The sequence below is a fragment of the Lampetra fluviatilis genome, chromosome 18 (assembly GCF_964198595.1).
Source record: "Lampetra fluviatilis chromosome 18, kcLamFluv1.1, whole genome shotgun sequence".
Lineage (NCBI taxonomy): Eukaryota > Metazoa > Chordata > Hyperoartia > Petromyzontiformes > Petromyzontidae > Lampetra > Lampetra fluviatilis.
This window is the reverse complement of record NC_136292.1, coordinates 9,451,946-9,478,880: the sequence shown is the minus strand read 5'-3', so window position 1 is coordinate 9,478,880 and position 26,935 is coordinate 9,451,946. Positions and strand designations below refer to the sequence as shown.

Below are 26,935 nucleotides of genomic sequence, written 5' to 3'. Positions count from 1 at the left end.
GGGGGTGGGGGGGAGTGGGGGGTGGGGGGTGTGGGGATCAGTGGGGAGGGGGAGTGGGGGAGGTTGGGAAGTGGGGGGGAGGGATGAATGGGGGGAGTGGGGAGGGCGCTCCGAGCCTTCACGACAAGACGGCGGCCTCACCGACGGGATGCGCTTCAGCGTGGTCCTGCGCCTCGCCGCGGTTGGGGACGGTTCGGGCGGCTTTGGCCTTTCGCGGGAGAGCCGGGGAGAGCGATGGGGGTAGAGAGGGGGAGAGGAGGAGGAGACAGCAGTGGGGAGAGGACAGGAAGCGGGGAGGGGGGTTAGGCGCGCGTTGGCAGTGAAGGGTCGGCGACGCACAGCGAACAACGCAGGCATGGGTCTCTCGTTGGCGCGTTGAGTTTAGGCGGTGGCGAGACGCGGGCCTGGGTTTGGGAAGGGCAATGCCGTTTGGCCCCGGGTTAAATTTACTGCCAGATGCCGCTTCACGGCTGAGTGCGAGCCGGATTGGTAGGTTCTTTACTCTTACATTAACCCTTCGGTTACATCGATCAAATACACCTGGCGTGATCCATTAGCATAATAATGAACAGATGCCACTGGCTTCTCAAGCTGGGCTCCCGCTTGCACGGCTTGCAGAAGCAAGTCGTGCACGCCGAGCGTTATTAATGGCAACACGAGGCATTAACCTCAATGACACCTCCATCGGCCAGATACGTGCGCCAAGGGTGTCATCGGCACAGATCATCAGGCGAGCCATTGCACTTCCGTTTAATCGAATGGAATGCACATTTGCCTAATTGGCATGGAGGTTAATCCCTGCAAATTAACGTAACTCAACCCTGCCTTGCAATGCCTCCAACGTTAATATTCCTTGCGGAGCATTCATTCATTATTTGTTTCTCTTTTTCTCTTTCCTTTGTTACAAGTCGGGTCAGACGAAGACCTTTTCATTCAATGAAACATTGACGAGGCCGTATCGATCGCTACAATCGTTACAATGCGTTCTCTTCACTGGGGACGAGAAGCCGCGCGGGTTTTCCCTGGGGCCCAAGGTCAGTGGCATGCAAGCGCTATTAGGCAATTAGATGACATCAGCCACATATGACTTTGCTTTGCAGCAAAGGCCGTGCAAAACCAATTGGTCCTTTTGGAGCAGGGGAGTTGCAGGAGGATTTAACTGCAGTGCCCTGCACACATCATTCTCCGCTGACCTCGACTTGCGTGAAGTGTTAAGTCGGTCACAAACACACAGAGCACACACGATGATCTCCAGTCTGTACAGCCTGCAGAGACAAGAGCCGCCCGTTAGCAAGCGCCTATCATTGCCGGAAGAGCACACGAGTGATGGCATTGGTAAACGCACCGCGTATGGACACACACCTCCAGTGAAAAGTGGTATCTGAACCTGTCCTGATCCCTCTGATGACGGCTCAACTTAAGTCTTAAATTAGTGCCTGGTGCCTGTGTCAACATCAGCATTAAGAAGACAAATATGCTCAGGCATAATGCTGACTAAGCCATAGCTGCATGTGCCGTGCTCACATAGAGAGCTTATCAGCTACTCATGCACACACAGGCCATTGCTCCCTTAGGTGTGGACATGGTACCCGATGATCCATTTGCATGGGTTTCAGATTCCTTTTGAGTTGAAAGCACAATGTATATCCGTCACAACATGCCTACCTATACACGCGCAACAACATGCTAATGGTATGCACATTATATGTAACCACATTTCCTAATGACACATCCGCTTTTGTGTCTCCTTAATTACTGCTGGCTTTTTTATTGAACAAATGTCACAGAGGTCTTTTAGTTCACGTGTACGATCCGCCTTACATTGGATCGGTGATCCATTTAGGAAAATGTATCATATGATGATAATATTATTACTTAACGTGTACATATTTAGCTTTTTTTTTCCTTATGTACAATTATTTGTAAAAACACCGCCGCATTACCGCGCGGGCCAACACACGAACCGGCGACATTAGTTTGGCGTCAAAAGTCGTCCGCCGATTCAAAGCCCCGCTGATCCAATTAGGATGAGTGCTGCCCACTCGTGTTCGAGTTCTCAGCAACGGAACCCTTCACTGCTGAGAAAAGAACCGCGCTTCCTGGCTTGGCACATTCCGATCCTCGGTCCCACGGTGGCAGCCCGCTAGCTCAGGATGATGTTGACTTTAAACGCGCTCACGTTTTAATGTGACAGTTCTTTTGTACACCCAATTAAACGCCGCTAAAGCAAGTCCTCGTTCACAAGACTGAGCTGATAAATTCACTGCTTCTCAGTTATGCACTCCCGTTTTTGTTCCCCCCGCCCCCCCCATTTATTTTCATGGTTCCTGCTCAATACACTTATAAGGAAGATTAAAGACTCCGCTGGCATTTTTACACTTGGCTGACTCGTGGCTTAAACCAGAAAAAAACATTCAACAACGGTGTTTGAACGAGAACATTTTGTAAGAATGTGCACTCTGAGCAAAGCAGTCGTCGCCTACAGCTTGCCAGGTAGCGGCTAAAATGCAGGAAAGTCGACGGGAGTGCCAAACAAAGCACGCGGTCATTTCAAGGGACTGAAAAGGAAACGGTACTGTATGGAAAGATGGAAATTTCTTTCACAACAAAGATCCCCCATATAGCCTCAATAGACTGTAGGTGCAAGTGCTGTTAGCGAGCACCTATGAAGGCCAGAACGGCACACGAGGGGGTGGGTGGCCACCACCACGCCCGACCGCCTTTGTCTCCCTAGTGGCGATGTTTACACACCGTAACAGGTACTCATTTGAGGCTGAGTCGACCTAGGGGAGGCCCGGGACCGGTTCAGATAATCGTCACCGATGTTGACCGTGAGCGGGAATCGAACCTGGGTCGCCGGGATTATAGTGCAGCGTGCTAACCGCTACACTATCACTGAAAAGGAAACGGCACTGTATGGAAAGATGGAAATTTCTTTCACAAGCAAGCGCACACACACACACCGACGTTCCTACAAACGCGTGTGAGATAGTGGACGCGTAAGTTCTTGTCAATAACATTTTACTTTTTTACTTTATCCACACTTTTTCATAGAGGGCGCTATTTAACCATGGCAGTCGCCTACTGTTGTGCTTTGTCTGCCCCAATGTTGCATCTTCCAAACCACATGTCAATTGCAGTAATGGATTAATCAATATGTTCCACATGACACACCTGGCAAAGAAAGTGCCATGAAGGAGATAGTTAAGAACACATGACCTCACAATGCTCGTGAGCACACTGCCTGGGCCACTTGCTTCAAACATATGCATTCATAAATACAGGTAGTCCTCGAGTTACGATGGTCCAACTTACGATATTTCGATCTTACGATGGCGATACGACAAAATTGTAAAATATTTTAAATTTCGCAGGCAAACGCAGCAGCGTACGAGGTACGATACTGTACGTTGGGGACGCTGCTGGGATGTACGCATCTCCCGCCTTGTGTGGTGATGCCTCACTCTCACCAGCGGTCAACGGAGTTAAGTTGTCTCGGTGTTCCATGCATGTTAAAAGTTTGTATAGCAGATAGGGTTGTTTCCTGAAAAAATCTTTATATTAAATTGCAGTTCATATAGGTAGGCTAAGAATTTACCTTGTTTTTTTACTTAACATTTTACTGTGCAATACAGTATTGTAATTAATAAATACATACAGTATATAGTTTATACAGTACGGTACTGTAAATTGCTGTTTTGCTAAATTATCACCGTTCTTTAAGACTCCTGGGGGTAGGCTAGGCCATCTTCGACTTACGATATTTTTGACTTACGATGGGGTCGTCGTAACGCATCTCCATCGTAAGTAGAGGACTACCTGTACATAATACATAGAAAGATCATCACGCTAACATTTTCAAGCGCCAGAAGTTGCCAAAAGCTGCCCAATCCAAAATGACACATTTAGAATTAATTTGTTTGGCCTATTTCCCAAATTGTATTCCTCTTGTGCTATCCACGCCATTCCCATGAGATGAAGCATCCATTCAAATCTCTCAAGAGCATTGCAACCTTCCACGTTAGAAAAGGCCAAGAGAAATGGTTATCAACTAACTCTACCTTTGAAATCCCTTCACATGACCCCCCCGGTCCACACAGCAGAGTGCAGCACTCTCCCACCCACACAGTGTCAAACCAATACGTTCAATTCTCAGAGATGGAATCTATACAAAATTAAGTGCAGAATAACATTTAAAGTAACAGTTTTTTTGTGCAGTAATTTGGAGACCGGACTGAGTCCATGAATTCGCTACACTTGAGAATATGGTTTAACTCCCAGAGTGCTACCTGGATTGGAACCCAGAATCTAAATCGGTAGACAGGTGAGCGGTCTGAGCTCTGAGTCAGCCGGTCACCTATATGCAAGATTCTCAGGAGTGAGTGAGAGAACAGACCACTCGATGAATCAAAGTAAAGTTCCTTATCGGGAGCGCGAAGATTATCAGGAAAAACGTTGCGTGCCAGATGTGTTTCATGCAATGACACGTTACCGTGGGGCGACTATCGAAAGTCTACTGATCAAGAGCTTCATGGCTCATCGGATTCCTCCAGTATGAATAAAGATTCTGATTCTGAAGTCTCTGCCATGTGAAAACCATTTCCAAACTGAAAATGTTGTTTTCTCTTCTCAGCCTACTGGCTGGAGCCCAATATCTCAAAAGTGCTGGCGTAGAATCTGACAAGAGGAATTAACCTCGCACGGCCATCCAAGTTACTTCATTTATCAAATTCTTTTGAGCAATTACATGGAAATAAATTCAAAGCCCTGGATCGCTGCAATGTGTCTCCAAGTTACCGTTGACATCTGAAACAAAACATATCCATGATAATAAACTAAAACTAAACTATTTTTTCTTTTAAAATAAACTATTTTAACCAGGTAAGACCCACTGGAGCTTTATAACTCTTTTTTACAAGACACCTGGCCACAAATGCTAACCCAACGAAGCGGCTTATCACGTGGAAATTGTATAGCAGCCAAATACTCAACGCATGTTTGTTTATAAGTGTGGAGGGGGGAGGAACAATCTCGAAAAACTACTCGCATCTAAATCTTTTTGTGAACGAAAATAAACAAATTCACCCGTTTTCTCACTGAAAATAGCTAAATAAAAAAAACATCACTGTCCTGGTCACAAAAGCGAAGTTTGTGAGGAATAATAGCCATTTTCTATACTTTTTAGGCATAAGCAATTACGAAATAACACTTACTACCCAGGAACAAAAATTGTGTTACATAGTGTAATCCATGTCCATTTTTGTATTAAACTGAATTATCACGTAAAACCATGCCATGTCTATGTACGAGCTGTTGGGACAAGTCCGGAGTTGGTTGCTGCTATTTCATATTATGGCTTCGTTCATGTGTGGGATCTGTGAGCGAAGGGGTTAAAGGGCAGGAGGATTTATAATTGTGTCAATGCTGCACATGCTTTAAAACACTAATCCACCATGCTTAAGCTGGCATGCATGAAAAATTAAGCAAGCATCCGTACAAATTGAACATCAACTGCTCGTGCCAAAAAGTCTAGGCAGGTGCTATTAAAAAACATATCAATGTAAAGCGTCGTGTTTACAGCCCTTTGTACAAGCCATGGGGGCTGGACAAAGTCCTCCCCGTGCCGTTTCAAGGGGGCTGTTTGACTATATTTCACCATGCTGGTCAGTGAGGGTTGGCGAAAGTGGGCGGTCAGGACCGGTTCAAATATTACTCGCCACTGATTTTATCCGTGGCTGGGAATAGAACTCGGCTTGCTGGGTTTATTAGTGCCGTGCGCTAACCACTCTGCAACTGCTCCTCTCCATATGATAGGTACAACCTATTCACGTACACTAGTCAACAAATAATTTTAATTTTGATTGATCTGTTGGAATTGCTCCAGTTGTACGTTACAGGACTCAATCCGGCTAGGCTTGGAATGGACTATTCCAAAGACAAAAACAGTTTTTCATCCATGATCTACTTATCACTCAGCCAACTGCTGAGTGTCATTGACTACATTGACTGTCATTGGCTACATTGACCGTGAATAGCTACGTCTTCTTACAGCTCAAACGCGTCAAGGGAAATTCAACGTACACAGTACAGGCTATCAGTCTCTTTGCTCTTAATTTGCTACGACTTTAATGAGACCAATGGCACTACCTAAGCATATTGGCACAAGACAGAGGAAAGTAATGTGCAGTGGACACCTACGGCCTATCTGCCCATGGATCATGATGATGACGATGAATGGCCAGTGGTTCCACTTTCGTGACTGCAGGGATTCATCTTCTTGGTTCTTTCGGTAAAGTCACGTAGAAGGGAAATAATAAAATAATAAAAATAAAACAGGTCTGTCGGAAAGACAGCGCTGTCTTTCCGACAGACCTGTTCTTCACCTAAGGACGGCTTCTTGCGTTGTGGCCGAAACGTCGTGAAAATTATTTTATTATGTTTTATTTTTATTATTTTATTATTTCCCTTCTACGTGACTTTACCGAAAGAACCAAGAAGAAGTAGTAGATGCCTGTCCAATCAACTCCAGTTTGTGGCATCACCGAAAGCAAGCTGGCTTAGTTACAGGACCAATCTCAAGACCATTTTCCAGACACCCATCAGCAGCGGTGACACAAGATCCCACAACCATGCACGAAAAACCAGCGGCATGTTTGTTTTATTGTTAACTGCAGCAGTGTATACAGACACCAGCCAGTTGTAGGAATCTAACACGTATTTATCACTCTGCGAAAGGGGAGAGTGTGTGTCAATTCTCCTCTGGAGAATGAGCTAAACCCAAGGAGCTGTGTATCCCCTGCTCATCATCGCACAGGTCAACGCCACAATGAGCCTTTGTTTATATTGGGTATGCTGTTGATTTCAGGGTACATTCCCGATAATTTGGTGGGTCCCAAATTTTTTTTATGGTGGTTTCGTGTCTGCCCCGTGTAATGTTGATTAACACTAAATGACCTTAATTTCGATTCAAAGCTTTCGTGACTGCAGGGATTCATCTTCTTGGTTCTTTCGGTAAAGTCATGTAGAAGGGAAATATAGACCTGTTCTTCACCTGAGGACTGCTGCTTGGGTTGTGGCCGAAACGTCGTGATAATTATTTTATTATGTTTTATTTTTATTATTTTATTATTTCCCTTCTACGTGACTTTACCGAAAGAACCAAGAAGATTAAATGACCTGTTTGAGTTTTTTTTTTCACAATTTCATTGCCATGAGCAAAACAACTCCACAACGACACCAACACATGAAACGATGTTTCGCTTGCGGATTATAATGGCTGGTCAATAATTTATAGAAATGCATCTTTCCAACACATTTAACAAAAAAATTAAACCACAACAACATACGCGGTGAAGAATGCTAATTAATTATTGTATGCGGCATTTGAGATCAATGAAAGTGACAAAAATCAGGAGAAAATATAAAAATTACAAATTCCATGCATGCAATGTTGCCATCAGATTGAGATTTTCCAAGACTTATTATGAACACAATTTGTTGGCTGACACGTTTACGTCCAATTTATGTGCTGGTGGAAATGGGTTTTATGTAAATATTGAGGAAAACATGTTTCAAACACCCCAGCAGTTGAACTGTTTTCTAACAAACATTGCAAAGAAAAATGGATTTGGCCTTAATCCCACAAACTAAATTAACTCTGACAAACCCTATATTCCATGCCGTGTATTTATGCTGCACAAGCTTCCACCTCATCTTCTAAACACTCATAATACTCAAACATATACTCCGGGGGTTACCCTCTGTCTCGCCAGTTGTGGGGTAAATATGCGCCAGATTACTCGCTGGAAGCTAGGGGTGTAACAATTCAGCCACCACTGCCCCTCAGCCATTCAATGATGAATAATAAACAATAACAAACAATTCATAACCTGCGCATATTTCACCCATCGGACACAATGTTCGATTGGCAACTCGGAAGTGTGGAGCCAGGGATATGTCAGCCTGCGATTGAGAATCGAATATTGAGTTCAATATTGTGGTCAATGTAGCGGCCACTAGTGGCTGCATGGGGCACACTTTTCCATTACACGCAACATGTACAAATCTAATAAAATTATTATGTTTGTAATCTAATGCATGCATGTACGCGAGCTTAGTAATCGATATTGCTCGATAATATTAATTGACTATGAATCTACGTGTAGTTCATTAGTTATTCCATCGTCTCATTATAATCTTTCTCCTCTATCCTTTCTTTTGACATTTTACTCATTTGCATTTTCAGATGCTTTGGCATTTAGGTACAAAGTACCGTGCATGCTAATACTTGTTATTAAAATTTTGTTCTTTTATTCAAGAACCCAGAATACAAAGTAGATTCCGAAGAGGCGGTGGGGGGGGGGGAAACGCGCGTAACTTCTAATAGCCGACACCGCTACGCTTCCCACAACATCGGCAGCCACAACTTACATGGTGAGGTTTTTGTTCAGCGTGTAGAACTTGTGACGCGCCTCGATTACCCGCGACAGGTACTTTGCGGTCTCGATGTCCTCCTGCAACAGACACAAACGTTTGCTTGCGTCAAGTCTGCTTGCGACCCCTTGCTTTGTTTACAAAAGGCGCCGAGGGTCTTTGGTGCGAGCGAGCCCGAGACGGACGCTCAGTCCGCAGTCGTCCTGTGCTACGGGCGATGTTACTCACTTTGTCGTGCAGGCCACAGGTTACTCGGTAAGAGTTGTGCAGAGTGGTCATGAATGTACAACCGTTATTAAAAAATCATAATTATGAAGTGGTGGTGCGACGGTGGCAAGATGTTAACTACCTTGCCTGGTATACAGGAGGCCGCGGGTTCGATCCCAACCCTAACGCCTGTATATTTGGAGTATGCATGTCTCTCCCAGTGGTCGCGTCGATTTTTCTCTGGTTCCTCCGGTTTTTCACTCGACATTTAGAATCAACATGCGTTTAGAGTATTTGACTGCGATAAATTTCCACGTGATAAGCCACTTTGTTGAGCTACCATTTGTGGTCAGGTCGCTTCTAAAACAGAGTTATATAGCTCAGTGGGCCCTACCTTGTAAAATAAAAAAAAAAGTTTCATAGTTTAATAGTTATAGCACTGAAGTAAAAATCCAGCCACACCCAAGTTTGGCCACGACCTAACACAGGCCAACATGGTGAGGTCTGGTCAAAAAAACCCCATGACTGACATGACACGAGGCCTTAATCCAGTGGTGGATTAAAAAAGAAAGATGTAAAACCAGAGCACAATCCGAGCTAGGTCGATTACATTATATATATGTCTAAAGACAAAGATCCCCGATTATAGCATTTAACATATTGTTGGGGTAAGTGCTACAGCATTGCCCCAACAATATGAAGGCCGACACGGCACACAAGGGGATGGATGTCCCAACTGCCTTTGTCTCCCCAGTGATGATGTTTGCACACTGCACCAGGTACTCATTTGAGGCAGAGTTGACCTAGGGGAGGCCTAGGATCAGTACATATAATCTTCACTGGTGTTGGCCATGAACGGGAATGGAACTCGGGTTGCCGAGTTCATAGCGCAGGGCACTAACCACTACACTACCCATCTTACACATATATATACATATATACATACACAATTGGTGATATGAATATATAATCACACCAGTCTCATCTCGATAATCTTCCACATGTTTGCAATGGCATCGGCGACACGGATCATAACAACATTTGGGAGCCCATCTTGGCTGTGACGGTTTCAAATTCTTCTATTGAGTGCTGCTGAAATTCACTTAAGCCATTTGGTTAAACAAAAAAATACGTAAGTATAGAAAGGATGCATTGCTCAAAATTCAAGTTCAGCAGTTCAAACTGGCGAGTGATTATTATCATTTCATATTTGATGATACCTTCAGGGACACTCTGAATAACAGCCGGTTCTACAGCAACTTGACGGATCATGGATAAGTCTGCGGTCTGCAAAAAGCACCCACTTACAGTGAAGGTGACCTTTAGGTGACAGTACAGCAAATATGTTTGTGAACTTTAATTGCAGAGTTTAAGTGTCCACGCCTTGTACGTGTGGAATCTTTCCAAAGATTCCAGCACCAAAACAAAAACACTCAACATGCTAAAAACAAAACCCATACCAACAGCAACTGACCAGGGGGGGAAGGGGGGGGGGAGGAAGGGGAGGGGGGGGTCTTACCACTAAGTGAAGTAATCATGATGAAATAAAGAAAGTAAAGAACTAATCACTGTAAATGCTTTTAACTTGGTCACACTGGCAGATGGTGTACCAGAGGTGCAATATCAGAACGTACCTCTTAAAAAACACATACACAAACGCTACATTCCGCCGCTAATGGAAGAGGCATGCATGCAGCTGTAAGCATTAATCACTGGCTGTTCCACTCACTAAAGGTTGAAGCGCCCACCCACCCCCCCCTGCTGTCTCGACCACCAACACAAACAAAAACGACGAAACAATCTAACCCACTACAAGCCACACGAAGTCGGTACAAAGCACGGCGCCCGCATGCGCTGCCACAAGCCTCCCGGTGTGCGTTATGTCCACGGCACGCCGCAGCGTGCGGTCACATTCCCGCGGCAGCCTATCATCTCCGCAACGTGTGCGTGACTGTCGCCGCCGGAATGCTGCGGGTAACTCCACGTGTGGGTGCAACTGCCGAGAACTCTTTTTTTAAACGTGGCGACCAACGCAACCGCCATCGCCGCGGCCAACAACAACAACAACCGTATTTGCAATCTGGGAGAATATACCGCAATTCTTTTGGCGTGTTAAGTTCTTGGAATCATTTTTTGTTTCTTTGTCTAATCTTCCGTGCAGGCGCCGGAAACAAGCGGAGGTTTGTGTTGTGACGGTTTGAATCGGCGCTTTCAGTTCGTGTTGCAGGGGTAATAATTGCATTGGAAACATCTACTCTGGCTGGGAGCTCACTCGTAGTTGAAATGCTAGGGATTGACGTTTGGTTTGCGATCAAATCAACCATAGTTTTTTTGCAACAGAACAATCGCAATCAGTTCGGGGAATCAAGTCGACCCAGAGGCTGAATCTGAAGGTCTCTAAGTTGACATTTTTATCAATGCCACTAGACGGTGCATTGTTCCTCTCTGTCCAACATTTGGAAGTCGCTCACTCTACTCTCCCTATAGTCGGTATATCCCTTTACCACCAGCCTCCTGTGCAATCGACTCCCTGCCCTTGTTTAAGGCCAGGTGCAAGACCTTCCTATGTTTTCCCTTTCCTCTGCCGAGCATGGACTTGCCACCCCCTCTCTCATTAAAACAAACAATGCCCACCGTTTCTGTGCCAGCGTCTTGCGAGTTGAGAAAACCGGGCTCTCGTCGAGCGAGACGCTGCATAAAATCCTCGAACTTTGTGCGCGCTGCGTCGTTCTCTCACCAGCTGGTAATGCAGGCTCTCCACACGGCCGGTGAGCTCGATCACCAAGGCGGACTTGCTATGAGACACGTGCGAGATGTTGCTCCACCTGCGCGTCGAACAAATAGAAAGCAGCGGACGCCGCTCGGTGACTTTCCAAAGGCAACAACGTTCGCGATCTTAGTTTTTTTAAACTATAAGCTATTTTATTTTATTTTACCAGGTGAGGCCCACTGAGCTATAAAGCTCTTTTTCATAAGCGACCTGGCCACAAATGATAGCTCATAGAAGTGGCTTATCACGTGGAAATTTATAGCAGCCAAATACTCTAAACGCATGTTGATTACTGTGGAGGGAAAAACCGGAGGACCTGGAGAAAAATCCACACGACCACGGGGATAACATGCAAACTCCAAATATACAGGCGTCAGGGTCGGGATTCAACCCACGACCTCCTGTATACCATACTCTTTGGTTCTTTCGGTGAAGTCACGTAGGTATAAAATAAAATAAATTAAATAACGACGTTTCGGGCACAACCCAAGTGCCCATCATCAGGTGGAAATAATTGCTGAAGTGGGCAAAACGTCGTGATTTAATTTATTTGATTTTATACCTACGTGACTTTACCGAAAGAACCAAAAAGTATGGATTCCTGCAGTCACAAAAGCTTCAAATCCTGTATATGCAGCATGATCGCCACCACGGCGATCATGCTGCAACAACTCGACGCCAAGCCGTCGACAACTTGTGCAACTGATTCAATAAAAGGTAACCGCAGACGAATGAGCATTTTGATCAATGTTCAATTTCACCGAAATGGAATTACGGAAAAGGACAACAACCGAAAGCGCAAAGCTTAAAAATCAGCCATCAGATTTGGGAGCTTTATCAGATAAATATGCTTAAACAACAAGTTGCCAAATATCAAACACATTTTAAAGTGTAACATATATGCAGTGTGATTGTAAATTCAATTACCACAAAAGTGACCAAACATATACTTTAAAACAAGCGTACAATGCTCCGTGTAAATGTACAGCCCTTGTCACAATCATCTGTCAAGATGAGGGTCTCACCACGCCGGGCAGGATCGTGGGGAGGGGCTTTATTCGACCATACTTCACCATGCTGGTCAGTGCGGCTTTGGTTGAAGGTGGGGGAAGGAGCATTAGCCATAGGAACATAAAAGTACAGTGCAACAACTGATTTTGCTGCAATGCCTTCTGCTGCCCCACCACGTAGCCATGCAGCCCAAAACACCTGTTTTATGAATGTCTGTAACCAATTCAAGCGCTATCCAAGATCAGACACACCAATCATATCCTGTATAATTTGGTCACAGGCGAATGCTGCATTCACTTAACATTTATTTTTCCCTCTGAGATCAAACAGTCATGATAACATCATTGACTTGAGTGTACTTTAAACCACTGCCATGGCAATGTTGAATTTCAACCAATTGCTCTCGGCCGCCAACAGAGAAGAAAACAAGCCCGACACTGAGCTGAGCAGGTAAACAGACCGCTCGGGCTTTGTTCCCGTCACGGCTTGGCTCTGGTTTTGCCTCTTTCACGTGGCTCGGCTCACGCTTGAACCGGCTCAGCTGTTGCTCTCGGAAGATGCTCGAGCGGCTCAGCCCTGGCTCGGCTCAGGCTCAGCTCACGGTAATTCCCAAGCACGGCTGGGACCATGCTCACAGGGCAGCTGAAAGTTGAGCGTGACTTTGAGTTCGTCTTCGCTTGAGCTACTACAGCCAATGCTCAGCCGAGCCGTGACTCATAATACGGGCGCCCCCAGGCGTTACTGAAATAATAACAATAATTAGAAATTTTTACTATTACGATTATTTAATCCTTTATGAGAAGCTTCCACGCGATCGCCCATGGGAGCTGCTTGTAAAAAGCCCCTGCGGATGTTTTATTATGGTTTTTGTGTGATAGGAAAGGCAAGATAAAGCCTTCACTCGACCGAGTGGCCAACCCTGGCAGGAGCAAACGGAACAGCACACACACCAGCATTCTCACCCTCATTACTCACTTCCGACAGGGAAAGCGTGAGTTTGGGTCTTGCGGGCGCTTAATCGTGGTTTTTCTACCGAGAAATATAAAAGCAAGACGTTTTAAAATAGTGGCTAGACATTGTGAAATGTAATAACACAGTGTAATTCTAACTTTAAAAAAACCCACAAAGGAAAATGGTGATGGAAATTGCACAAGTGAAACTATATATTCACCACTGACTGAACGGATATATGCAGAGACAGGAAGAACACTCAAATTATTCGCAGAGAGGCCAGGAATCTACTTTCTCGACTGCATACTAAAGGCACCCCCTGTTGTTCTTAGCTGCTGTGTGTGTGTGTTCACCGCTTGATATGTAACCACACCTCTAAGTTGCTAGATTACAGGCATGAGCTACCACATCCATTATACAGGTACATGCATGCATGTGTTTGCATTAAAAATGGTGTTTGTTTTTACATCTTACCCTGGTCACATTACAATTGTGCTATCAGCATCCTGTCATTGGACAATGAAACTTCCACTCGGACCTCTGCAGCTTGCAGTGAATCGCAATGTGTCAGATAAAATGGGCCCGGAAGATGACATCACAGAACTAATTCTGAGTTCACTTCAAAAGGCATCTTCATACACACTAGGATTATGCCTTTTTACACACCCCGCGAAGAGGGTTCACTGTACGTCAAACAAACTGCAATGTTGAAGTCTCACAGATGGAATTTAGTCCAATTTAGTGAAAAAAACATTTTATTTTAATTTGGTGACCAGGCCTGAGACCATCAAATTGCTGCACTTAAGAGCCCAATGTAATCACAGGTGTCTGCCCAGATCTAAACAAAAAATGTCACTAAACTTTTTATTATACCAGGGAAGGCCCATGAGAAGTGACCTGGCCATAGATGATAGCTCAACAAAGTGGATTATCAAGTGGAAATTCATAAAACGCATGTTTCTAAATGTGGAGGGGAAAAAAACGGAGGACTTGAAATCCACACAACCACGGGGAGAACATGCAAACTCCAAAATATACAGCAGGTGTCAGGATCGGGATCGGACCGAGGATCTTCGCTGTGCCAGTTCAGTACTTTGCTGACCCCTAAGGTCACCCAACCACCTCTTGGGGTGTTCACTGGTAACTTGGTCTAGCCCTCTTACGATATGCAACTCTTAGTTTAAGTTTGGATGGCACAGTGATAACACATGTGCCTCACAGCAAGAACGTTCCTGGGTCCAACTCCCAATTCGGGCGACTTTCTGCATGACGTTTGTGTGTTCTCCCCCCCTCCCCTGTTCTGCGTGGGTCTCCTCCAGGTTCTCCAGTTTCCTCCCAACGCAAAAAAACCCGTAATATTGCTGATAAATTTCCTGCAAATTATTAACTCGGGATTACACATAGCAGCATCGTCCCAACCAAACCACCCCTCCCCCTGCCCCAACTACTGCGAACACTTGGCAGGACCCTCCCTGAAAGACGCATGAGACTGAGAGAGACTGAAAGAAGAGAATCCAGGAAACCACCCCGACCTGAACGTGACGGGAGGTTTTTCGTTCCGGTGGCGAACAAACACTCCGTTGTAGGAAGTCCCCAGCAGAACGTCGCTGCCGGATGTGTCCTGCAAGAAGATATGGCTGTCAGGTTTGCACAGCTATTCGTTGACGAGAGAAAAATAACACAACTTCATTTTCACTGGCGAGGAGTTTTGCTTGACGACTTAAAAAGCATGCTCAGCTCCGGTAGGCAGTAAGCAACGTACAGCTGTCCGCACACCGATCACTGTACAGCCACTGTCTCTCTGTCAATCCGTCACCTCCTCTACCGCTACCGTCACACGACCGTAGCGCAGATTTCTACAACACAGTTTACGTGTGTTTGGCTCTCGTCTGCACTGCATCCAGCGGGTTAAATGCAGCTCAGCACTGGAAAAGCTCACGTAGCCCGACTCAATTCTAGAAGCTTGTCAACTCTCGCAAGCTTAGCCTTAATCAAGGACGTCTCGAGCCTCCGCTTGGCGAACGCGAAATAATATATAACATGGTAACTTTTCTCGGCCTCATTTTAAGCATTTCTGACAACACCGCAAAGGGCAAGAGAGCCAGAGAGTTAAAAAAAAAAATTGCGTGACATTTCCACTGCTGCAGCCACAAGCGCAGAGGTGAAAATGCCACAAGCGCAGAGGACCCCCCCACCCCTCAACGAAGGGGCCTTGCACGAGCCGCGCCTCGCTGCCATCGAGGTCCTGTGTGACCACTCGGCGCCCTCGGCTCCAAACGCCCAAACCGTCACATCGTGGCCAGAGGTCAAACAGACGTGACTAAAGGGGAGAGCACGATGGAGGGGAGATGGTGAAGTAGGAGGAAAAAATTAACCCGTAAAAACAAAGTTTTTCACTATAAATCTTTTATATGCGTGTTCAATGGGCCACAACCCAGCCCACATTGGTCTTTGAAATGGGCGGCTAGAGTCCTCTCGTCCTCTGGCTTGAGATGGCTGCCACCTATGGGTCAGATGATTGTCTGCCACCATTAAGCAATTGGTAATTAAATATAAAAACATTTTCCTAAAAGGTGTAAAATTTTTGAAAAAAATTTTCACGAAAATACATTGTCACGCACAACGAGTCTGTGTGCAAAATGTCAGCTCGATTGGATCACGGGAAGTGGGTTAAAAAACGACCGAAAGATTTACACGGTCGTAAGCAAGCAAGCAAGCAAGTGAACTTAGTATAAAGGATTCAAAAAGGGTACGTGGAGCGGAAGGGTGAGCAGCGAACAATCACACTTACGGTGCCGGTATAATTAGAGCTGGAACAATTCGCCAATTAAGTGGGAGCTTCATCGACTATGAATTGTAAAGGACTGCTTTATTTAGGTCGATTACTCTGGCCCCTTTTTAAAACGGCAACCCCACCGGTAATAGGCGCCACAAGGACTAGAGTCAAACGGAGTAAAGAATTTTATTGTTTTATTTTTATTATTTCCCTTCTACGTGACTTTACCGAAAGAACCAAGAATATGAATCCCTGCAATCACGAAAGCTTTAAATCGAAATTTAGAGTCAAACTATTAATTAACCACTCTGCCCGGTCCACGCAGCTATTATGAACGTGAATGCTCAAGTCATTTTATGTCAATTGTTTGAGCCACTGAATTCAGTCGGTACCAGAGCAGTGGACACGTTTTTTCCCCTTTTGAGAAAAATGTAGGACAGCAGCAATGGCTTCAGAGGGCTCTATATTCAATTGGCTGATGTGCCTCACTGATGGGACTTGGTAGATGAGCGAACACATGAATTATTCATGTTCCCTATTAAGAAAGGCACTCGCTAAAAGTAAGCATTGCTCGTAATAAGTGAGAGGATGCGCACAATTGGACATGCACGTTTAAAAATAAATTAGGAACACCGCTGTATTAGCATTGTTTAGGTCTCTGCGTTATATAAACGGGAGCTATACGTGGGGTTACAGTTCCCCACTGCCATTAGAAGAGATACAAATCATACTAAAAAAATGAATGCATAAATAATTAAGCCGTCAAACGTCTAAATATAATTGTGTTTTTCATCACTTTCCATAGCAGGCCACTTATATTGCTAGGCAACAACCTCCAGAAATCACCGCTAAAATTGAACACATCAACATTACACATCGCCATTATCAGTGCTGCACTGACGTAGCATGCATTGTACACGTTCTAATTTGCTCGAATTCACAACGAGCTCTACTCAACTGCTGCAGTTGGTTCCTCGTGGATCGCTGGAAAGATACAACACACGTCGCAACGTGATTGGAAACGGCTGAAATGCCCTGCCTGTCCAGCCCCCTCTGCTATTATTCTGTCATCAGCGTTCCTTGTAAACGTATTTATTTTTTACTTCTTTAAGAGGGGGGAAAAAAGGCTTTTTCCCAAACTGTATCCCGTCGTGCTGTCAACATCATGTTACGAGACGAGGAATAAGTTCGCATCTCTCGCACAACCTCTCATGTTTGAGAATGACCCGTGGAAGCGGACACCACAGAGCTACCTCCGAGTTCTGTTCCAGTGGGGCCTGGGCAACCACTGCACTTTTCCACCCCACTCTACACTGTGGGCAGCAGATGGCAGTGTAACTAAATCCACTGTTGTACTGCACAATGTTCCATACGTCTATGCTCCCGGCCTTTACCAACTGACATTGACCAGCGTGGTGAAGTAGGTTCAAATAAACCGCACGACCAAATGCAGTGAGGGCAGGGCCCTTCATCTATTATATTTTAATTAGGATTAATCTAGCGCCCTTTCCCGGGTGCTTTACAATGCAAGTCGACAGTGGTACACACAGGGGGCAAAAGAGGAGCAACGGGTGGGGTGGAGCAGCTGTCATCCAGCAGTGAAATGACAAAAAGAGGGCAGCACCCATACAATATTAGGCATTTTAAAAGGACATTGAAATAAAGTGAAACCCGAACCTACAGAACAAAAGCACATGGGTTAGAATGCATTTGAGCCACAATGAAAAATGCACCTACGCGCATGGATAGAAGCCAGCGTGGGCACTTGATGTCCTTAGTAAAAACGAAAAGACCTAAAAAAATTGTAATTAGACTATGTACCAAGCTGGCTATCAGAAGCAAGTTTGAAAGTAATTTTCAAGGGCCAATGCCATCGTGAGCTCCTTTGGCATCGCACCAATGTGATTGCTATTGCCGGTAACAACAGGCTTACGTTATGACATGAAGTGCATGGTGGGAGCTGCCTGTGTTAAACCAACACATTTCATAATGCACTGGGGTAATTCAAATCACCTAATACAACTGTGATTAGGGAGGCGATTATGCAAATCAAAAGACAATGGGGAATTTTCCTTTTCCAGAAAAGTGATTCATGTTTTGTCTTTCCCCACAGTTTCCACCGCCATTGTGCCACGAGGCAAAGACTCAAAACTGTCCAAAACAGCAGCGCGTTGGAGGGCAGCCCATGGAAAGTGATGTCGCAACAACACAAAAACTGCTTCAGAGATCCCTTCAAGCGACCTTCACTTCATGCACACATTAGCGCAGGGGTCGGCAACCAAAATAACAAGAAGAGCCATTTCTTTCCAATTCGGTACAAAATTCAGTATTTCAAGAGCCGCAATGCATCTGAGTACATACTACTCACGTACATATCGTCAAGAAGCAACCCGTAAAGAGCCGCATGCGGCTCCGGAGCCGTAGGTTGCCGACCCCTGCACTAGGGGGAGCATTTTCCCACATACACTGCTACACTTGAGACGATTGTCGCACGCCAGTCTAGCAGATATGTTTTTTTTTCCTCTCTCTCCCAGAGCTGGAAGATAATGTCGATGGTGTATTCTTTTGCGTGCATTCACTGGCGAGACTAACATAAACTCACTACAACGCTTGAGAACTAGCTTTACCGATGGGTGGCTACCCATCTGCAAATCCAGGATTTCTCAGCAGTGCTGGGCTCATTGCCCCTGAGCCAACCGGCCACATCTTGCACGTTTCATTAGTAACTTGGTGTCGTAGCCCTCTGTCGCCTCAAAATCTACGCGACGCATTTAAAACCGTCGCGACCTCAATGGACGGACGCTCGCTTTTTGAGAACAAAATAAAACGTAGGCGTTTTTTTTCAGGCTGCGTTTCACCGTCAACACATGGTCCCATCCGGCCTCACCTTGGCTGAGAAGCTCTCTTCCCCATAGCCCTCCAGCTTCTCTGCCTCCTGGATGTACAACAGCTCTGCCTCCGCTGGCCTCATGCCTCTGGGAGGGGGGGGGGATATACGGACAAAGTCAGTCACACGAGCTGCCCGAGAAATGGTTTCTCCCGGAATAAGCTCCCTGCAAATCCCTTCAGAACACCCACTGACAAACAATGATCTTAAAATGGTCCCAGAATAGTCGTACAAGCTGTCCTATGACCAGCCATGGCCGAGGGCTCCATTATGTGCTCCCAATATACAAGTGCAAAAGTCGCCCCCCCCCTACCCACCCACGGTCTCACCGAGCTGATAAAATATGTATGCTTTGTGGGAGAGTTTTTTTTTATTCAGTGAGCAACAAGGCTTCCCAGTACAGAGGACCTTTTATATTTAATTTATTAATTTCGCTTTGCGCTCATGCGGCTAACGACCTCACACCCGCGTGCAAATACGCCTGTAAATACGCCAGGAAATATGTTTAATCCACGCAGCGTTATTCACCGATTAGAGAGACAAGAAATTTGCACGCACCGCATACAAGCTTGCCTATATCATGCCACACAGACGACCAGGCTGGTAAAATATAACTGAATGTTCAATTGCCTCATGAGTCATGCTTGCCAAATATTGCACAAGCCCTGATATTTTTTTTCATACTTTCCACCTCTGAATTTCATTTGGGAGAGACTATGAAATTGATCGCTTGCTTTGACTGCAGGCTTAACCTTGTTCAGTGAAGGATTCTTCTTCAAAACTTTGTTCGTACTTGCCACAAGCAATGCACGAGTAACAAACAAAAACCCTGATTACTGTAGCAGTGCGATGCATTTACAGATACCCCACCAAAATAACAGCTAAACAGAGAACAAAACTGCATTTTAATTCAAAGCTTCGACCACATCTTTCTGAGAGATCCGAATCCGCTCGTTAAATATTTTTAACGCAATCTCTCATCCGTAAAATTAAAATATGCAGCCGTTGCTTTTTCAAGATGAGATCACTTGCCGAGTACAAAAAGGGTCATGATAAAACAGTGGGGTGTCTACAAATGGATCGCCGTGTTTATCAACATGTAGACACAATGGTTGTACCTTGCAGTGTGTAGACCACTATACTCCAAAGGCAGACAAACGTCTACAAATCACAATCAGGATATGTATTTGTCCTGGAGGAATCTGATGAGCTATAAAGCTCTTTTCACAAATGTTCAGTTAAATGAACCTGACAACAATGGCCATTACTTTCTCTCTCTGCACTCACCGCGGCCCACAATACCCACTCCCCTACTCTTTCTCCAACTCTCCTCCTCCCTCTGATTGCAGGCTTCCCCCCAAACAAACATAGGCACAATGCAGCGAGGGAGGTGAGAGATTCGCTTACGGGGGTCAAAGATTAACGGAACGGTGAAATCGGCAAGCAATGTTACGGCACCACTCAAGTAACTCATAATAAAGGTGTTTGGGTTAGCTCGCGTTATTTATAAATGTGTCGTAACCCTCCACCACCCGACACGGCCAATCAGCAAAAAAGTGTCATGTTGACAAAAGACAAATAGTTCACTAGTTTAGCCCACCGGTGTGTTGAAGAGTGAAACAACTACATTTACAATTTTAGAGTACGACGTTTCGCTGGTAATTGCATCCAGCATCATCGGGCAATTCGCCACTCTTCAACACACCGGTGGGCTAAAGTAGTGAACTATTTGTCTTTTGTCAACGTGACACTTTTTTGCCGATTGGCCGTGTCGGGTGGTGGAGGGTTACGACACATTTATAAAATAACGCGATCTAAACCCAAAAACGTTGATAATGAATAATATCGGTCGCGAAAGCCTACGTGTTAAACCACTCAAGTAAGATTTCGAGTTGAGGTTTGCGCTGGACACCTTCCTCCCGGTGTGTGTTGGCGCTGTTACCGCCTGTTGGTCGGCGTGATGTCTGACGCTTCACTCTGCGTGATGGGAGCTGCAATGCTCATCTGCAATTTTATCGAGCGACTGTGTGTGGTCTGGGACCGATTTCGCTGTTGTTTTGCCGCCTTGCCCAAGCTTGGGACTTGGCGTACTTATGTAATTGTAACTTCTATACTTAATTTATTTAATAACTATTTTAAATATATTTTTTGTGATTTGCTTACCTTTCCTATACTTTGCACTCCTCCCGTTGTTTCCACTGTTTGTTGTTCTAACTTGCTGACCCACCCCATACTGGACGACTCTGAAAAAATAGCTTCAGAAGCTCGTCGGATTTCTCCAGGATAAATAACGATTCTGATTCTTCGGGAATTGAGGAACTATTCCCGAGTCCTGAAGAAGCTCCTGACACTTGGAGCGAAACGTCGGACACCGTGCCGAGCAACACGTGGCACAATAAGTATACATTTATTATTTACCTATTGTTACTTTTATATGGGTAGACAGAGCAATGCAACTCACTGCATTATCACCCTCTATCATGTATCATCATGTTAAAGGAATGCAATTGTTTAGCATGTTGTGTTAGAGACAATTTAAATTATCCGCAGTCCAAAGCTCAAATAAATATTTATTTTATCGATTCGTGGTGAATATTTTGCGCATGTGGCCCACCAAGGGACGCAACTTTTGTTTACATTGTGATCCTGGTGGTAATTAAGGTCGCATTCCATTAAATCGGCAGAAAAACAGACGCAACAAGTCCAAGCAGCAGCGCGAGACGAAAATTGCTTTAGAGGCCCCAGAGCATTTTTGGATTCCAGTGAACTTAACGCAGCTGCACAGAAATCGAGGTTTGAAAAATAAATGTTGCCAAGCAGAGACATGTCTTTCTTTTTTCAACAGATCCTGATGATACCAGTATTGCAAGACATCACGGAACTCTGAAGGATAATCAAGCAGCAGAGAACTTTTTTGTTTTACTATAAAACAGCCCTTTGCGGACCACACAGACGTTTTGCTGTAATGCTTTGGCTAGCTGCTTACATTCTCGGAAGCGATCAGTGCATTAATCACACGAGATAATGTGTTGCACAACAGAGTGTGGTGCATGAGTACAGCATCGAAGTGTGTCCCTGTAATTAAACGAGCGCTGGGCTGCTCAAACATCTCCGCTGGTGGTCTGAGGCGATGGTCCGCATTCTTGTGGCAAAGCGCAATCTGTCCGCTCCGCGTGTAACAAAATTTACCCCGAGCCCAGAAATCCCATGAATTGTCGCAACATTCGGGTGCCACGATTTCGATTCCAGCAGAGATTATTTCTCGTCTTAACGTGTTTGTGTCTCGTCGGTCATGTTTGTAAAAAAAAAAATCCCCATTCTCATTTTGTACAGTTTTGCTCATGCTATTAACCAAAATGTCACGCGAGTGCGTAATTTTATTAGGACGCCACTGGAGTTACGCGCTCACAGAACGGAGGACACTGTGTATACATCAGCTCATTGCAATCTTCCAACACAAAAACTGCTAACATCCCACGTATAAGCTGCGAGATTGAAAACTCGTCTCTTAATTAACTGCTTTGTCTTGAGTTTTTTGTCCTTCCCCTCACACCTCCGATTAGCACGATTGGCTACGTACGGTGCGAAAAAAGTTCAACATACATACATACAATTTGCATATAAGTAGCATGAATCGTCAATAACAGACCCTCCCTAGACACTAAAATGGAATAATCGTGATTATCAAATCGATTTTTATAAATTAATCGGCGCATAGTGGCATCCATACTGTTCATAGGACACCCACTGCTGTTTTTCCATCAAGTGGTACTCATTTTATAAACCAGGTAGAGATGATGGGCCGAGCCAAACGCTGAGGATTTGAGCTGGGTATTCTTCCACAGCGACACCCCACTTAGCAATTTATAGTAAACCTCAACTTCATACAGAGGTGGATATAAACATAGTAGTAGGTTTTTACCCTTTTAAACTGGTACAAAACTGACACCTTTATTCAAGGCATCATGTTTGCAATGACCACAACACAAGTAGTCAAAAAAGCAAACAAAAAGAAGCAACTCTGATAATGATAATATGCACTGTCCTATTATCATTATCAGAGTTGATTCTTTTTGTTTGCTTTTTTGACTACTTGTATTGTGGTCATTGCAAACATGATGCCTTGAATAAAGGTGTCAGTTTTGTACCAGTTTAAAAGGGTAAAAACCTACTACTACATTTTGCCACTGGTAAAAGAGATCTCATAGTGTAAATGGATTTAAACATTTAGAATTCTAGACATCTTGCAAGTCTATGTCTGTTAAACTTCTTTTTCACCGTATCCAACCGTGCTAATTGGAGGTGCGGTATAACAGTGGTTGTGTATAATTATAACACTTTACTCAGTCATTTCGCAACACATTTGGCAATAAACACTGCCTTAAATGAAATAAATATATAACAGGCGATGTTTGGACAATAGCCCTTATTCGTAGCAGAAGGATGGCCATCTCTTTTCGTGATAGTCAAAAGTGTTGAGGTTTTGTTATTTGTGCACCACAGCCAAAGCAGCGTCGCAGAAATGTCTCCGTGATTTGTGTTCCACGAAAACAAAATAGTTTACTTACTACAACATTAACTCTGTAATTTCCATTCCCTAGCATACATTAAGCTGCTATTACCATGTAATTTTCCTCCGGTGGTCTGGAAATGTGTGTACTTTATTCTGAGCAGCAACAAACGTAACCCCTATTAACCACTACTGAAACCTTATACGACATCCTGAATGTATACGTGTGCCCATGCTTGTGTGCGGGAGGTGGTCATGCAGTGGGTGGTGAGAGCATTGACCTACGAACCTGACGACTTCAGTTCGCTTCCCAGCTACGGCTTAAAATTGCGGCAAGAAAATATCTGAACTGGTTCTGAGCCTCCCCTAAGTTGATTTCAGTCTTCAACGAGTACCTGATGCGGTGTGTAAACGTGAGCACTTGAGCAGGCTGGGTGTGGTGCCGGCCACACCAGCCACTCCCTTAATAGGTGCTCTCTAACAGCACTTGCCCCGGCAGCTTCTGTACTGGGATCTATGTGAATGTGTGAATGTAGGTCTGTTGAGAACCTAGCCTGGCACAGATTAGCACGGTTGCCTATGTACGGTGCGAAATAAGTTCAACAAAGAGTACGCACATACAGGATGCCTTGGTGACGTCAACTACAATTTAATGGTGAACGGCAACTGTTGCTGATTTTGTATTTCTCTGTGAGAGTTTCAGTCTGCCAAGAGATAGTACAATTCCAAGGCGATTATAGACTTAATATTCCAGCCAGTGTACTCGGGTGGGTCACATAGGTGTATTATCTCATTTCCTGCATACTATTTTCTAAGGGTGGATGGGAGATACTTTTGAATATCCAATCCACTTATTTGGATAACTGGAACAATGTCCCACTTAATCCTTGTTGTGGTTGTGTTTATAGCTTAGGATATGTTAATTTCTTGGCCACTACACATCATGTGCTCTCTGTCTGAAACAAATAAGAATGTGGGCTCTGCATCTAATCATTAAGGTTTACAACTAACTGCGTGATGAGAAATGTTGTGTAATAATTTTCATCACCTTATCAATCAACTGCTGGATGTCTCCCAATGCCATGTTCGTGGTGGGTTTTTGTTTTTGTTGTATCACCTTACTTGACCTCGCTGGTCATAGTTGGTTTCATGAAAGGGAGGGGGGGGTGCCCCCAGGAGTTGCGCAGATATCGCATCACTGCTGATGTCAACTGTGGCCAGGAATTAAATTCAGGTTGCTGGATTCACAGCATAGTGAGATAACCATTGCTCAATTGTTCTAGCAAATGGTGCATATACACAATCTGTGGCTCTGCAAGACCGATAATCGAATCTGTAAATAACGAGAAAACCCATCATGACAGGATCATCGTGCAGACCAGAAAACCCATAAGACTTTGTGCATTATGCAAAAACTATTAGCAGTTCCTGAAGAACTGCGTGGTTGTCATCTTGTCTTCCTGTGAAGTACAACACAATTAGAATTCAAATTTGGTTTACAAATGATGAAATTATTCAATTATATCACATTCATGACCGTGCCGATGGTGGCGATGGCACCATCGGCATCAACTTAAGGACCAGGGTCAGGAAGCGCTTTCACTCACGATCTGAGCTCCTGTTAACAACCTAATGATGTTGGATACAATCTCCTGGAAAACGTCCATTTAAATGTCGTGAGGTTATTCTCCAACAAACACCGGTGGCGCAGCTGGAGCAGTGACACATTTGGCCACGTTTCATCCACGAGACACTTTGATTAATTGCCTGTGTCGGGTGCAGGAAGTTTTACGACACGCATCTTATTTACACAACGACCTAACCCAAAAGAAACCAATCACTCATTATTTTGACTCAAACTAGAAAATTAGTACACACTAATGCGTGGCTACAAACCAACAAACTCTTGTTAATTTAGCACAAATAGATTGTTGTATGCGGTTTGCCAATACTGCCAATACGCAACAAAGACTAAACACATTTGCCAATATCACGGACTTAAAAAAGGGGGGGGGCGCCCGAACAGCACCCAGATAATTTATGTGCTACAAAGAAGGGCCCCCCATTCCCCATAACCTCGTCGTCCATTACATTTATTTCACTGTTAAGGCAGTGTTGTTGATGAAGGTGTCGGGGTTTCGTTATTTGGGCCAACACAGTATCGCCATTTAATTCGTCTATGAACATTTTACACATGTGTTGTTGGCGAGTCAGCGCAGGCACCAGAGATGCTGGTGAACGTAGCAAGCGGAAACGAAGCATCATATTTGTAAGGATTTTTTGCACAATTGTTCTTTCAAGTGCCAAATCTATAAAACGCATTAAGAGTCAACAGGGGTAGTAAAGATTTCTAAATAAAGAACAGAGCTAAACGGAGCTAAATTCTACTGAAGTTATATGGCAAACACGAAAGACTAAGGGTTCACCTTGCAAAAAGGAAGTATCTTATTCTTCAGTGTGTATTTTGGGGCAGAGAAAAGAGAAAAACGCTCTTCAATTGTAAAAATAAATTCCACAAATTCCGACAATTTTACTGCCACTTGCAAACCTGATAACGGAGAGCCACAAGAATGGCTGTTCTCGATAAGGGTTATAATCAGTCAAAGGCACCTTGTTGACTTGAAGTCTTCACATTTTAATGTGCTCGACTGGTTGCCTGTGTTTAAGCACGGTGGGCATCACAACGCTTTTAAATCACTCTCTCCTGCACGTTTGTGCAAAGCTTTGTGCGACTTCGAGTGCCTTCCTTGGGAGGCACCGCAGGCATCGTCGTCTTATTGCTTAACAGATCACAAGGCAGCAGACATCGTGCTGCTCGCAGCAAACATCGCGATTTTCACCTGAAGACGGGCGCTTGTGTTCCGTCCGAAACGTCGCGATTTATTTTGTTTTATTTCTACCCACGTGACTTTACCGAAATAACCAAAGAGTGTGGATTCCTGCAGTCAAGATTGCTTAACAGATTATTTGGCGAAACGGCGAGCGTTGGCGGCAGTGGTGCACAAGCACAAAAATAACAACAATGCACTCAAACGCATGGCCTATTATATAGTGTTTCTCTTTAAAGCAGTATAATTGACAAATGTGTTGCGTTTTTTTTTAAATATACGTTCCAGATCCAGGCAAAAATAAACTTAGGACTGTAAATGGATGTCTAAACAGGCTCTTTAATTTAAACAAAAATGTGCAAATGTAGTTAATCCTACCCGCACTGCTAAATTATGTAAGGAGAAAGCAAACGCGTGATTAGGAAATCAATATACATGTGATCATGAAAGTTCCAGAACACTATAAAGTATATGAGCAAACAAGTGAGACACATAAAAAAACCTTTGATAATAAACTCAGCAATGGGTAAAGTGTTTTAAGGACTGGTTAAAAGAGGGCTGT

The 26,935-nt window shown here is 44.4% G+C and overlaps 1 protein-coding gene across 4 annotated transcripts in view; it reads right to left on the bottom strand.

The window, feature by feature from the left end:
• LOC144937210 (tyrosine-protein phosphatase non-receptor type 14-like) overlaps positions 1-26,935 on the bottom strand; it is an 81,949-nt gene that overhangs the window by 24,571 nt on the left and 30,443 nt on the right. For 3 of the 4 annotated variants that reach the window (XM_078864562.1, XM_078864563.1, XM_078864564.1), the window contains exons 6-11: positions 19,036-19,123; positions 14,905-14,993; positions 13,397-13,450; positions 11,378-11,465; positions 8,431-8,513; positions 142-208 (exon numbers count right to left, since the gene is read on the bottom strand). In XM_078864562.1, the coding sequence (XP_078720688.1) occupies positions 142-208; positions 8,431-8,513; positions 11,378-11,465; positions 13,397-13,450; positions 14,905-14,993; positions 19,036-19,123 (469 nt within the window). The remainder of the gene's footprint in view (positions 1-141; positions 209-8,430; positions 8,514-11,377; positions 11,466-13,396; positions 13,451-14,904; positions 14,994-19,035; positions 19,124-26,935) is intronic. The other variant, XM_078864565.1, reaches the window with a different exon arrangement.